The following is a 15,000-nucleotide window of genomic DNA, read 5'->3' on the forward strand; positions in this document are numbered from 1 at the left end:
ACTTTTTAATATACAATGTTTTATTTAAAAGAGTGGAGTAAATACGATGCCAAAAGGGACTTGAGAATTTCATTTATTTATTTAGTTTGTTAGGCTGTTCATAATCTCCCGGCCACTAGTAGGATTGCCTTCGGGTAGATATTTACAATTTAAAAGGGAGATTGTTAAAATGTTAGTCGGGGAAAATCAACATCTAAAAAAACTTCTTACATTTAATCCTCCGGCATGTATTTTGCATTTATTAATCTCTTCCATGTGCCCCCGTTTTAAAATTATCTTAAAACCTATTTAGTTCAATTACAAGTCATGCTTTCTAACTGATCGTCACCATATGAAAAGTTTAGTGAGCATTCTCTCCACACTTTCTCTCCGTGCTCGATTCAAAAGCTTCCGCTAAGCCTCTATGGTTTCGTAATCTAATATTTGCTCCTCACGTAGTACACACAGTATAGAATGGGATGGGCTGGGCCCTTTGGTGGCCAATATAGTAAGTACACTCTTGAAGTCAGGTTTATTTTTTATGGGTCAGATCGTTTAAGAATTTGTCTTCGGCCCACATTTGGTTGATTGTGTGAATGTTGAATGACCTGTTTACGGAACAGTTACAATATTTAACATGTGGATCCAGCTTGGCCCTTCAATCTAGGTCTCAATATAGGCCTAAGCCCAGGAAGCTACAGGCCCTTTCTCTTCACGTGCTTAGTATGTATGTGGTTCGGGCGAGCTCAGAATGCGCGGATCTATGGCCCTAACTTGGCCCGTTTCAAAAGCCGGGCCTCAACACAGGACAAACGCTTGGTTGCTTAGGCTTTACGGATTGGACGACGAGACCATATATCTCATGTCAGTTTTGACACCGAAGTCCCAAGTGTAGAAATTGGGCTAAAAAATCCGGAACAAAATGTAGGCCCAAGCAGCGGAGGATACATTCTTCGGATCCGGCCCTCAGACAGGGACCTCAGGGTAGGCCGTAGGCCCAACCCCAGGTACAAATCATTTTTCGTAATATGGTCCACACTGTAAATGTAACGTAAAATAGTTAAACATTTTACGGACAAATTTTAAAAATAATTTTTTAGGCTATCAAATCAACTGAAACCCACATTAATCATTTAATCCTTTAGACTAGATGGAAAGGCAAGAATAACTAATCATTCCGGATTTTTTTACTTCTCTAATATTTTGTAATTTGTAAGATAATTCAGGCAAATTTATATTCGACAATCTCTTCATAAGATTTTTGTTTCAAAACAGACTTTGGTTTTGACCAGCAGATGCCTAATTTCATGCTGATCCATAAGAAGGTGTTCATGCTTCAAATACGTGGATTATATAAGAAATAAAAAAAATTAAGATTGCTTTAATAAAATTTTTATTTGATTCTTAGAATTATATTGATAGATTATTATAATTTTTAAATGGTTAAATTTATATGGATAGAAAGTCCAATCATTTTCTCTCGTCGTCTCGGATCTCTCTTCCCCTCTTCCTTCGTCTCTAGTCCTGCGCCTTCCTCTCCTTTGATCTGTCCTGTCAGCGGGGGACTTGATCGTCTATTAGATGGCTTCCGAGGAGTCAAATGGATCTCTCTTCGAGGGGATGGTTGTCTTCACCGCCGACGAGGTGCCATCAGCACCGCCGCCGCCGCCGCCGCTGCACGAGGACCTGTTCTCGGATCTCACCCTACAAATCCAAACCCCCTTAGATCGAACACCGCCCGCCCCCGCCCCAGAACCGATTGGCAACCCTCCACCTTCCCGCCAGGCCTCTCGGAAGAAGAAGAGAGCAGTCCGCGTCGGATACGCCCGTGATAACGCCGTCCCGGAAGAACCCCCTCTCCCCTCCCCCTCGCCGTCCTTTGCTGCCCTCCCTGCGGAGCTGCGTCCTCCGACGGAGCCGTCCGCCTTTCGGACTGCATCCCGGCTGCCGCAAGAATCACCGCTTCCTTGCGACCACCCCGGCCTCGACGTTGCTGCCACCGCCCATTCCGATGTTCGACGAGAAGAAGAAGGAGAAGAAGAAGAATTAGAAGAAGAAGAAAGAGATGAGGCCCAAGTCGAGGGCGGTGATTCTTGTGCCGCCCTTCGAGCAGTCGCGGAGGAGGAAAAGGAAGTAGAAGTAGCTCCGCTGTCGGATTCGGGGGTTGCGCTTCCAGCCGAGAAGGAGGATGCATTTGGTTCCATCGAGGAGAAGTTGGCTCTGATCAGATCTCGGATCTCCGGGAAGCTCGATTCCATCCGTCATAGAGCTGCTGCTGCGACCGCGCAACGGAAGGAGCTGCGGAGGCGGCAGAGGAAAGTGGCAGGCAATGTGAATTCCGCATCCGCGAGGTATAGGGAATTGGAGATGGAGCTTGAGGAGGCCTGTGAGGCTGAGAACTTTGAGAGAGCCGAGAGGATCAGTGAGAGCCTTGCTGCTGCAGAAAGGGAGAAGGACAAGCTCCTGATAGCATTGAAAGATGCTGACGTGGAGTGTGATGCTGTTGATTCAGAGATGCAGGAGGTACTCGAGTTGCAGGTAGCAGCTGAGGAGGAAGGTGTTACTCTGCTGCAACAGTTTGCAAAGGTAAAGCTTTCGGGCATAACTGAGCATATCCTTCAAAAGTTTAGCTATAATAAATGCTTATAGAGGATGTTCGTTGCTTGATACTGCTAAATATCGATTTATTGATTGATTTAGGCCTCATTTTGGTATCGTCTTTGCTTTTTTGATTTCTAAAATACAATTTTGTATCTAAAAAGTATCTGAGTGAAAAGCACATTGCTTGTTTGCTACAACAGTTTGCAAAGTTAAGGCGTTCGGGCGTAATTGAACATATAAAGTTTAGCTATAATAAATGCACGGAGAGGATGTTCACTGCTTGATACTCCTAAATATCGATTAGGATTTGGGCCTTGTTGGTATCATCTTTGCTTCTTCTTTTTTTGGTTTAAAAAAAGTATCTAAAAAGTATCATAGTGGAAAGTAGATTGCTCATTTGCTGCAACAGTTTGCAAACGTAAGGCATTCTGGCGTAACTGAACATATCCTTCAAAAGTTTAGCTATGATAAACACTTACAGAGGATGCTCATTCCTTGATATTGCTAAATATCGATTGATTTAGGCCTCATTTGGCATCTTTATGCTTTTTGTTTTTTAAAATACAAATTTATATCTAAAAAGTATCGGAGTGGAAAGTGAATTGCTTGTAATCCTTTCATCTGTGGTGTCAAATAATAAAAATTTGAAAACAACTTTTTTTTGTTTCTAAATTTTTTTTAAACAAGTTACTATCTATCACTTAATTGGATGCATTGTATGCTAGCTAACTATAACAACCAAAAAAGTTTTTTCCTCTGACCCATCAAATTATATAAAATTAGTGTTTAGAAAAAACAAAAAAAAAATGATAACGATACCAAACAAGGCTTTAGCTTTCAAATTCTGTAAACCATGACCCTGTAGTTTGGATTAGTTGGTATTAAGTATGGGATAGTTGCAATAATAAATGATATTTGGGTTAGTTGTATAAAGTCCTCTTTATATAATGAGTTTAGTGTCCAATGAAATCTGGAAATGAACCATGTAGTGGTATAGAACTATGTTGTTTTTGTAATTACCTAAACTAAAGGGAGGCATGATGCTCCTAATAGATTTTAACTCGATAACATTGATAACGGTCGATTTGTAGTAAATCTTTTGGCTTCATCTTTTTGTGCTCCTAGATTTCAACTCTAGAATAATGATTAGCTAACCATCAATTTGTAGTCAATCTTTTCTTTTCTTTTTTTGGTGCACTATCCAGTCTACTCCTTTAAGCTTTAGAAACTGATTTCTTATTTTTGTTAGGATGCAACTGATTATGCCAATTTAGTGCACAAGAATGCAGAAGAAATATCTGCTAAAGAATTAGAAAGTTGGGAAGCATCAATGGAGTTACTGGAAATCAAGAAGTTAGAGATGGACATTCAATCAACATTAGTTCTTGAAGCACGTGCAGGACTAGATGAGGCAATAGAGCAGTTGGTTGAGGATGATAGGAGACAACAAAATATGCTGAAGAGGAAAGGGGATGTTCTGGTGAAAGAATTGGGCGAACTATTAGAATTGGTTAGGCTGAAAGAAGTAGAGATTGCTGACAATGATCATCAAATCCAAGAAGTCGAGAAAAGAATCTCCAATGTGGTTGCTGAATTTAATGTGACCCAGGCAAGTATTGACGCGAAGCATGCTAACCTGCAGTCAGCCCAATCCAACATCGATTCGGAGAGTGAAGCATTGATCATAAAGAAAAATAAAATTGATGATTTTTTATCTGTAGCTGAACAGAAAAGCTCCAAGCTAATGGAACTCGCTGGTGTTACTTCAGATGAAGCAAAAACTCGTCAGGATTTAGTTGGACTGAGGAAAAATTTGGCATCATCGTGTTTGAAGTCCATGCAGGATAGAGTGAGTTTGGGTAAGATGGAGGAGAAAATAATGGAAGATGTTCAAAGACTCAAACAACAGATTGCCTCTGCAAGAATAAGCCTGCAGGTTCTTCTTCTCTTTTTTTTTCCTCCAATTTTCTATCAAGTTGGCCAAAGGAATACAGCACCCTGTGAATCACATGCTCCTCTGCTCTCTCAGCTTTAACTCTTGCTTTGTCCAAGGCACATGCAAGAGATTGGATGATGCATTTCTTGCAAATGTATTTCTTGTAGATGTGTCTCACTTTCGTGCTCGCAGATTAACACTTTTTGCTAACTAACTACTGGTTTTCGTTATTTGTAGGAGTTATCTTCAATGAGGGCAGGCATGCAGCAAGAAATTGGTTCATTCCAGGAGAGAATAAGCTTTATAAACAAAAGAGGGCCTGAACTAGAGGCTGAGAAAAAAGTTGCTGCTGCTGCAAGAAACTTCAAAGAAGCCGGCCGGATAGCTTCTGAGGCAAAGGTACTGAATAGTGAGAAGGAAGACCTACAAAATAGATGGGACAAAGCCGTTATAGACCTGGAGAAATTAGAGTTGGAGATTAGGGCGACCTCTGACAAAATACAGGAAAGTGAAGGGCTAATTTTGCTTAAGGAAAAAGAGGCAGCAAAAGCCGGTTATAAGAAGCTCAGATTAATTTCTGCTGCCGCTAGAGCTGAGAGATCATATGCTCTTGAAATGGGTGACTTTGAAGAAGGTAACATGCTACTTCAAGAGGCTGCAGCTACAGAATCCAAAGCTAAGGAGCTCCAAGAATCCTACAGCCTACAACCAGAGGAGGATGAGAACACGCAGCATGTTGTTTCCATAGCATGTATCACCAATCTTGCAGCACAGCATTTGGCTGAAATGGCTTCTTCTTTTAACATATTGAATGGAAGTGAATCACGATCATAGTTTGTGAGACTTAAGCAACTGCTCTTTATGCCAAACATAATCTTCCCCATAGAAGTCCGCTTGTAGATGATTTAATACAAGAACACATTGATGAGCTTGTTGTCTATGCTCTCTCATCTTCATTGAGAGCCTTTTACGCAGCTGCTTCACCATAATTCATTTGTTCTTCTTTCACTATCTTACTTTTTCTGCCATCAATTCTTTTCCTGCACAAAATGGCCATGTTTATTCATGATAATAAAGTGGGAAGATCTCAGAATGCCTGTTTTGCTAGGTTATTTGTTTGGATAGAAACCCTTTGTTCGAATATTGTACATTAACTTCCATTTATAATCTTTTCGTTCAGTTTATATTTCACTATTTGATGACCCTGAGATATCAAGGATGAAGTTTTACAGCACGCACTTGGATTTCTCTGATGTTTGCACTTGACATGTACTCAAAGAACGTGTGCTGTCTTGGTAGTCCAGGGGCTGCATTTTTCTTGTGCATGGTAGGAATGTAATGGTCCTCATCAAAGTCTTTGTTTGGTAAATAACAGCTCTCCTTTACGTTGTTCACAAATTGGCCCACTGATTAGCGTCAAAATATGGTCCATCTTATCATTCAACAGAGGTGTTAATTGGTTGCTTACACAAAGATTGGATAATGTAATATAGGGGAACTTGATTTTCAGAATGGACAACCTTTCTGTATGCAGCACTGTAAAGCTGAAAACAAATACATCAAAAAACATTGTCGAACCCGACGCTGCGATCTTCGAAAAGGACTACCAACAGTGGCGCGTCATATGCCGAATGGTATGCCCCAGGACTGCATTTTACTTCTCTCTTTTGCTTTTATCTTTCTTATGGCTGGATGAAATTTGTGAAATTTTGAGGTTCAATCTTAGTGAATGAAGTGGGAGGTGTCTTCTTCTTAGATTCTCCTATTGATTTCCAGAAAGACTCATTGGTGACATCAATGTTCATAGTTCTGTTGTCTGTACTCTTTTTTTTTTTCAAAATACAAAGCGTATCAAACCATCTGCAGTAAGGTATATATTTGGCACTGGAGCACAAGAAATCTAGAGGTCAACAACCAGCCATCACATATTTGTCATGATTTGGGATTTCAAATCCTTCAGCTGGAACACATTATAGGAATTCCTTCACTTGATTTATGCTTCTTCTCCTATGATCTCATAAGTTTGAAGTCTTGTCCTTTGCTAAGGTTTCTTTGTAATTTTAATATCTTTCTCAACCACCTTTCTGGTATATTCCTTCATTGTAACAAGGAAGTCTTATGTGATATATAAGATATGAACAAGTACTATTCATGTGAGAGAATATCTGAATGCCGATTTTGAATGTAGTGATAATAGTTTTCTTCATACCTGTTTTGTAAAAGGGAAATTTCGATCACTTCCTTTGAACCTAACATAATCTGGTTTTATTCTCATTTGGGTTCTTTTCTGCTAATCTAGACTATTCCATGTTTGGAGAAATTAAAAAGGATTTGCTTCCAGGTTGCACAGACTCAAAATTGCAATAGAAGAATCTAGGAAGATTGCCGAAGTTCCACAGTAGTAAAAGCTAACTGCTATAACTTTGACAGACAATCTAAGAAGATGATTGTTATAGATTGTCTCTCTCCCTCCTTGCAGTTAACTGCCAATTAGTAGTTCTGCTTCCAGTTAGCTCTTAGCAGCATGGAAAGTGGACAATCTAGCAGTTTGGACTGGCAGTCTAGTTTTAAGTCTTGAGGATTGTCGCAGATTAATAGCTAAAATCTGCATATTTCAGCGGTGCCTCTTAATTTGGGAATTCTATTTTAGACTAACCTTAATGTCAGAAGTAATAATGCTGATACTGTCTATGTGATTTTAAATAAGTTAAAACATGACATAATTTAGAATCTTGAATTCGTCTTTTCTCACTGCATGTCACATGCACGACTTGTCCATCCTTTGCTGTTAAAGCAATATTCACATTGTTGTTTTCTCTACTTGGTTCTCACGGAAAGTATTCCTATTAGCTTTGGTTGTCAAAATATTTTCCATATTCTAGATATCAAGAATGAACCCAAATATCAGTACTGAACTCTAATTTTGTTTTGTTGGCTGTGGATATCTTTACTTGCAATGTTTGACAATCATTTTTTTTCAGGTTCGTGACCTTGATTTTGCCGTAAGAATAATAGGCTCTGAAATAGTGTGCGAAGTTGATCGACTTGCAATGAGCTCACGCAATGTGTGCCTCTTGCATGGACGGAGAGACAAGGTGAGTGTTCAAGTGAACATATACATTTTTTATTTCAACCTCTTTGAATTCAAATAATGCAATGAGTTGTTTCTGCACAATGTGCCCTCCTTTCCATTTGTTATCATTCATTATTCATGTGGCAGAAATACTTGACACGTGTCAAAAGGTTAAATCTGGGACTTATAAGAATTTAAAAGTAAGTATTTGGTTTTTACCAGTTTTTGTCCATCTTGATTTTGTTCAAGAGAATTATAACTCATTTATCTTGCACTTGTTTCATAGGCATTTCAGAAAGGGGCTAGCTCAATCTTCTACTTTTGTCAATTTTCTTTTTTGAGGAGGTGTGTGTAACTTTAAATCCTTCTAGACGTAGTACNAGAGAGAGAGAGAGAATTTTAGTTTGGTGCCATTTTGAGTTAGCAAAAAACTTGGCGAGGCACGAGAGAGAGAGAGAGAAAGGATTTTAGAATGTATAAATATAAATATAAAGATTGGCGCTTGAGGCAGTTGATTGTTGGAGTTAACAAGCAAACTTAGAGAGAGAGAGAGAGAGTTTGGACCACTTGTAGAAAGTGTCAGAGATAGAGAGAGAAGGGTGTCTTGGTTTAATGGACACAGAGGTGCATAGAAGGCCCATGAGTAGGTTATTGGAAAGGGGGAAAAAAAAGAGAGGTGTCTTTGTTTTTCTTGACATATGCTCAAAAGGATGAGATGGCACCTTAGAGATTGGGTGAGATGGTGCACATTGCATGTAAGAAATTTGTGCATCAAGATGCTTTTGAACTACATGTGTGCCATCCATGATATATGGTTGGGTTTGCAGTGAATGTGTGAGTATGAGCTCACTATTAGTGTTGACAAAAAAATTCAATTTTTGTTCTCTGTGTGCGCAGGTGCGCATGCGTGCGTGCATGCGTGCATTCGTACATCTGTGCATCCCAGTGCCATCTGCTCTCCACTATCTCCTTCTTTAATTGACCTATCCAAATGTTAAATAGTGAGAATATGCAATATGGTGAGTTGTATTGAAGCATCAAATAAGGATAGAACTAGTGTTGCATAACAACATTTTAGGTTTCCTCTTGCAACAAAATATTCTTCGAACTGATGGCATTTATTGTGGTCTTTTAGCAAATAAATTAGATTGGAAGAACCTAGAAACATTTGTTATACTACGTTTTTAATCTTGTAATGAACTGAGAGAACTCATTTTTGCTGTTTGTTGAAGGAGAATTGTCCTACTCTTTTTCACAGATGTTATCGTGGGCGACAATATTGTCAGAAAAGAGATGTTGTCGAGTCAACATCATTAATGAATTTTCTAGCAAAGATAGAATTAAAAAGTAGTTCTTTTTTTCTTAAATTAGGCGAGAATCTTGAGCCTGCAACTGATGTTGAGTTGAGAGTCTTAAGGGTTTCAAATTTTGTTTTCCATCAACAATAAAGAGGCCAACTTAATTTAGAAGCGGTTACGTCAGCCTTCATTTTGAAGAACATCAACTTCTACCTAAAGGAGGATTAGGGATATCCTATTGATTGCTGCTTTCTTTTGATTGAAAATAAGATAACAAAGATGGGACAAAGATGAACCCAATCCACCAGAATCAGCTTAACTAGACTATATAGTCTGTCAAGTCAGGGAGAGAGAGAGAGAGAGAGAGAGAAAGATGAGCTATGTTGCACCATGATTAGAGAGAGATGAGAATCATGTTATTCATTTTGTTGTTTTTGAGTCTTTAATCATTCATCGGATGAGACACCAATGATTCGAGGTTGTGACGTAGTTGACATTGAATCTAAATGTTCTATTGCTTGATAAGTACCTTTAGTAGCTAATCCTCTTGATTGTCTGATAATATGTGTGAATGTAGTGGTGGGAGTAGGGTTGATTAAGTTGTTCACATCCATGTGTAACTGGGAAAGATGGGTTCCTTCAACAAAGAAAATTCGAAGATGTTTGACGGTTAGTAGAATTGGCCATACGAATTCAATTAACAATGGATGGACATGACTCCTGATTATTTTAAAGTGCACTTCTTTACTTCCTTTTGTCTTATTTTGATATCGTCCCTTATTCTGGCGCTTGATCTGATGTTTAATCTTTTCACCCATTAACTTGCCTTTTCTGCCTTCCTGTAGCTTATGCTTGTGCCTTCTTATGTGTTGTACTCTCTAGTTAGAGATTGACCATTTTCTTTTTGTTTTGACAAGTAGCCGCCAATCTTTTGCCTTGAAAAGAAGCAGGCATAAATCGGTTTGGCAATTGTCAAGTAAAGAGATTTTTTCACAAGGCGGAGCTGATTTGCATGTGAAGAATTTTGAGATTTTTGCTATGATTGAGATTTTTGATTCGTTTCGTTTTGTCCTTTCTTCTAGTTCTTTATGTTATGTTTTTATGCAGCATTAGGACATAACACAGGACACAGTGGTTTTACCAACCTGAAGAAGCAGAAAAAATAGGTGGTGGGAGCTGGCAAGCATACCAGGGAGCTCTTTTGCAGTTTCCATCTTGATGATTTCCCTGCTGAATCTGTGATGCACAAGTGTTTGGAGCATTTCGTACCTCTAAACAAGAAGTTACCACTTCGATCAGAACATCCTGGATTCATTGTGCAGAAGGTTTATGACACTGACACACAGTTGAAAGGAAACTTTGGAAGTTAACCGACACGGATTATGAGGATTAACTAGCAACATGAGATTGACCTTCTTGTTCAAAAAACATGACGGCGCTTAGGTGAACTTCCTGATGTTGAGCCTGAAGAAAATGCTTCTGAGACTGTTGAGCAATTGGCAAGTAAACGAACCATAAGGAGGAAGCTGATGAATCCTATCGATGTTTCAAGAGCTGATGATTCAATCACAAGATCTGACCATTTTATGAAAGCAGACACACCTGGAAGCTGCATGAGTGACACTTTAAAGTACAATGCTATTTTGTTGAAGTTTAAAGCATTGACTGGTGATTCTCATCGTGATAAGTGGCTGTATAAACTTCTACAAGGAATCAGGGTAGCATGCAGTCCAAAGGAAGATGCTTCAGCCGACAATAAAATGTCAGGTAGTGCAGATGATAGTACAAAGGGTAACACCAGCGCAGCAACTATCCAATCTGGGTCAAATTTAAGTGGTTTTTTTTCTTAAGATTGATGGACCTATCTCTAGAGATATTGCCTTTCCGGAAATGATTATGTCTCCTTTTCTTTTATATATGATTGTCAGCATATGCCTTTGTTTGTTTAATCATTTATAAGAATTGTTCTTTTGCTTAGCATACCTCCTTTTCGATAATACTATATGTAGTTGTTTTTCTGACGGTAGATTGCGTGATTATTATTATGTTATTTATTTTCGTAAAGCTCGAGAGACCAGCCCCTTGGTGGTGTAGCCGATTCTACTGTGATTCATAATGTAACACCTTATTGCTTTATGGCTGGTATTCTAGTTTCCTGTAAGTACCTATGGTCAAAATGCTACTAAATCAATTACATGAGTCATCATAAACCATTGTAACCAGAAGAATCAGTAAGTACCCTGCCTCTATGGCTGCTATTCTGGTACTACAACCACGTACTACAATCAGGTACAAACAATTGCATGAGTCATTATTAACTATTGCAATAACAAGAATCAATAAGTAACCTGCCGAAGAAGAAGAAACCAATGGTAGATAGTAAGCTTGGGATTTCATAAGAAGAAGAAAGATTAGTATAAGAAGGCAGTGCTGGCTAGTAAACTTAGGTTTTGATAAGAAGAAGATTAGAAGAAACTGGTGATGGCTAGTAAGCGTGGGTTTTGATAAGAAGTAGAAGATTATAAGAAACCGGTGATGGCTAGTAATCTTTGGTTCTGATGCTTGTCATCATTATGATTTTTTTTTTTTAATTCATTGATTTTTCTTTTTTATTTTTTGTTAACTTTGTGAGCAATTTGTGGTTTCTTGTAGTTTGGTGATTGCATGATTATATCTTTCATTGATTGTATTTGTGGAGGGAAACATCATAATGTAGATCAAGATGTAATCATGTTTAGCTCATGTTTTGCATTCACAACCAGCCTTAATTTGCTTGCTTATTATCTTTTTCTTCCTTCCCCACCAAATTTTGCTCCTAAAATTTGTTTCCCTTCTGATATTTTATCTTTCTTGGTTGGTTGCGCTACTTTTGTTTATCAATTGCTACAATCTATTTTGTTTCAAAGCTTTCTACTTTTTTGGTTTGGGATTTTTGTTTACCAAGACATTTATATTTTGTAGGATGGGGAGAAAAATTACTGGCCGGATGTCGCCGTTCAGGCCATAACGGCTCTTGAAAGAGCTAACAATAGGGGTGGAAACGAGCCGAGCTCGAGCGANGTAATGAGCCGAGCAAGCTTAATCCGAGCTTTTCGAGCTTTTCGAGCTTATATATATATATATATATCATCTTGATGATACGATAGCTTTCATATCTTCTAGACCACGAAAACTAAAAAACTAAGAATCTAGTTGGGGAAATTAGTAAAGAATAGAAACCTAATTATGATAATAATGGAACATCCCTGGTGAGTTAGGATTCCCATAATAAATTAGGATCCCCCCTGGCGTTAGTAGGGTTGGTATATTAAAACGTATATTAAGAATTGGTTTTCCAGTTTTTAAGTTTTTGTAGTTTAGGAGATATAAAAGCTATCGTATCATCAAGATGTGATATATATATAATTTTTTATATATTTATATTATATAAAATTAATATATATCCGACTCATTTATTAGAGTCAAATCAATTTTAACCCGTTTACAACAACCGGGTATTTTTGTTTAGATTATCTGTTTATTTTCTCGTTTTAAAGTGATTTAGATATGTAAAAAGGAAAGAAAGAAAAAAAGTGTCTCGAGATTTAAAAGTTATACAAAGAGAGAAAAAGAAAAAGACAGAGAGTGGGATTCATCGGTTCGGCCTTCGGGAGGTTCAATGGTTCATTGTCGTATACAGGCAGTAACGAATGGAACGATAATTAATATACGAACTCTTTTATATGTATTATAAAAATTTTATTTTTTAATAATAAGTATATTTTAAAATTAAAATCAATATATACTAACCTATCAAATTAGGTTATAAATAGATATATTAAATAATAAAAACTGGCGTATTTACTTTTACTTATTATACCTCTAACTTCCGCCTTCTATTCTGTACACTCCAACTTTTCTAATCTATAAGTTCAGTATTTAATAAAAAGAAGTATAACATTATGATATAAAATATATTAATAAAACATGAAACTTGATAATCTATATAAAAACATAGTTTAATATCTATTACAAGATATGTTTAATTTGATAACTAACATATTATAACCCTTAAAGTTCGCCGAGCAAATCCCGAGCTCGAGCGAGCTGAGCTTTAATCCGAGCGAGCTCGAGCCGAGCTTAATTAAAGTTAGGTTCGAACTCGAATTTAAATCTGAGCTTTAATTAAAGTTCGGCTTAAACTCGGCTCCATTCGAGCGAGCTCGAGCCGAGCAAAGGTGGGGATAAATAAACACTTGTCTAAAAAAATAATACCTGCTAAGCCGCTTTGAAAAATAAAAATTACCAGCATTAAAATTCTTCACCGTCTTGGTTTATTCCAAGACCGAGTGGTGTGAACCCGATCAAAGACGATAGAGCATAAGACGGCTCTTACCGTAACCTAGACGTGGACTTCCACGTTGGGTCTGACACCAGTTGTCTGGTCAATGAGCTTCGGTTCGGGTATGACCTAGGTGAGGAGGGAGGTAACTTTGACGTTCATATAGATGTGGATCTTGACATGGAGGACAACTGGGATTATACTAGTTGATAGTAACAAATTTGGCCTAAGAATCATGGGATAGACTGTTTAATATACTGTAAATGACATCACGATTTTGTTGATCCCTTGAAACCTGAAAGAATCTTTTATTTATATTAGCCCAACTAGAATGGGTCTTCTCTATGGTCCACAGTCTAGATAAATTTAAATTCAAACATCTATTATTCATGTACAGACTGGTCGAAATACAAAAACTCGTATTCAACTCGTCGAATCTAGATCACCACATCTAAAACTACTCTCAAAGAATGAACGTCGGGAATATCTATTCAATGGTAGGAGAACCAGCTTGATATAGAATTGGTGTTAGTCTTTCTCGATAGGAATTTAATACAAAATACTAGGTAATCCTATCTGCTCAGCTTGGCTCGATTCCTATTCTTCGGATCACTTGGATGTTGGGTTTGGTTGGATCATCTCCTAAGTTTTTTATTCCCATTTTTGAAAGTCGGAATGGCCTTGAAATTCTTCTTCGGAAAGGTGGTATCCTTCAATTTGGGTTTGAAATTCTTTGGATTTGGAATCCATTCACCTCCGTTGAAACCAACGAAACACAAACCCTTCTGCTTGGTAAAACGCTTTCTAACGATGAAGGCGTTCTGAGCTGGAAAACATGGTTTCTTCTTCCTCCGAGGTGGACTCACGGTCTACTTATACGACTGACGACCCAGACTGAGAGGATTGAGGTGATAGTCCAATCCTAGATCAAATGGATTACAATTGGAATGAATATCAAGAAGACTAACCACCTAACTATAACTTTGATTACAAGTACGAACAATACTAGCAAGCATCAAAAAGTGGATAGTCCTGAGTACACCTCCTAGCCACTTATACCTTTTACGACGGAGAAGAGTGCACGATCCCTGTCCAGCTTACCTGAACTTCAACTGGAAGCCCTTCTGGGATTGGAACGTATCTCAGTTGATACAAGGGCTAGAATCCTTCTTAAACTAATCACCAAGAGAAAATCTAATCATCCTAAAATTCATTCAAAAACTTACATTATCCTATCAATATTGTTTTCCTCACTTAAAACATCCTTGCTTTAAAAACTCACTACCAAATAAATTTAATAGACATAGAAGAGGAAGAGAACACCCCCCCTTCGAAACTAAAGATCTACATACTAAAATTTATCTTAAGGGGTGTTCTTAAGATTACAGAGAGGGATACTCGAAACCTTTCCATCCTTCGGATTAGACTTAATAAAATTTCACACCCCCACGGATCGATATAGATTCTTATTCTTCTCTTTCAAACCTGAATTCTGACACCTATATCAAAAACACTCAATACGTGTTCTATCGTTATGTTTATTTAAAAACCAACACTTAAGATTTTAATCACTCTAAAGATTGTTGTAATAATAACTCCGATCTTTACGTCATATGAAATTTCTATAAAAAGGAAAATCTTGATCTCATCTATCTGGATAAGTTCACCTTGTACATCCATCGAGATCATCTGAACCGTAATCACTTGGATATCCTCTTTGACTTGCATCCTCTTCATTCGCAAGATCTCATCGCTTTTAAAAACCTCTACTAAAAACACAGGAGGATCAACT

The 15,000-nt window shown here is 37.9% G+C and overlaps 1 protein-coding gene across 3 annotated transcripts in view; it reads left to right on the forward strand.

Moving 5' to 3' along the window:
* Positions 1,381 to 15,000, forward strand: part of LOC109723637 (golgin subfamily A member 4) — a 41,459-nt gene continuing 27,839 nt past the window's right edge. For 2 of the 3 annotated variants that reach the window (XM_020252069.1, XM_020252067.1), the window contains exons 1-5: positions 1,381 to 2,565; positions 3,830 to 4,516; positions 4,754 to 6,150; positions 7,498 to 7,611; positions 9,995 to 10,654. In XM_020252069.1, the coding sequence (XP_020107658.1) occupies positions 1,561 to 2,565; positions 3,830 to 4,516; positions 4,754 to 5,350 (2,289 nt within the window). In that variant the 5' untranslated portion in view covers positions 1,381 to 1,560 and the 3' untranslated portion in view covers positions 5,351 to 6,150; positions 7,498 to 7,611; positions 9,995 to 10,654. The remainder of the gene's footprint in view (positions 2,566 to 3,829; positions 4,517 to 4,753; positions 6,151 to 7,497; positions 7,612 to 9,994; positions 10,655 to 15,000) is intronic. The other variant, XM_020252068.1, reaches the window with a different exon arrangement.

The sequence above is a fragment of the Ananas comosus genome, linkage group 18 (assembly GCF_001540865.1).
Source record: "Ananas comosus cultivar F153 linkage group 18, ASM154086v1, whole genome shotgun sequence".
In the NCBI taxonomy this organism is placed as follows: domain Eukaryota; kingdom Viridiplantae; phylum Streptophyta; class Magnoliopsida; order Poales; family Bromeliaceae; genus Ananas; species Ananas comosus.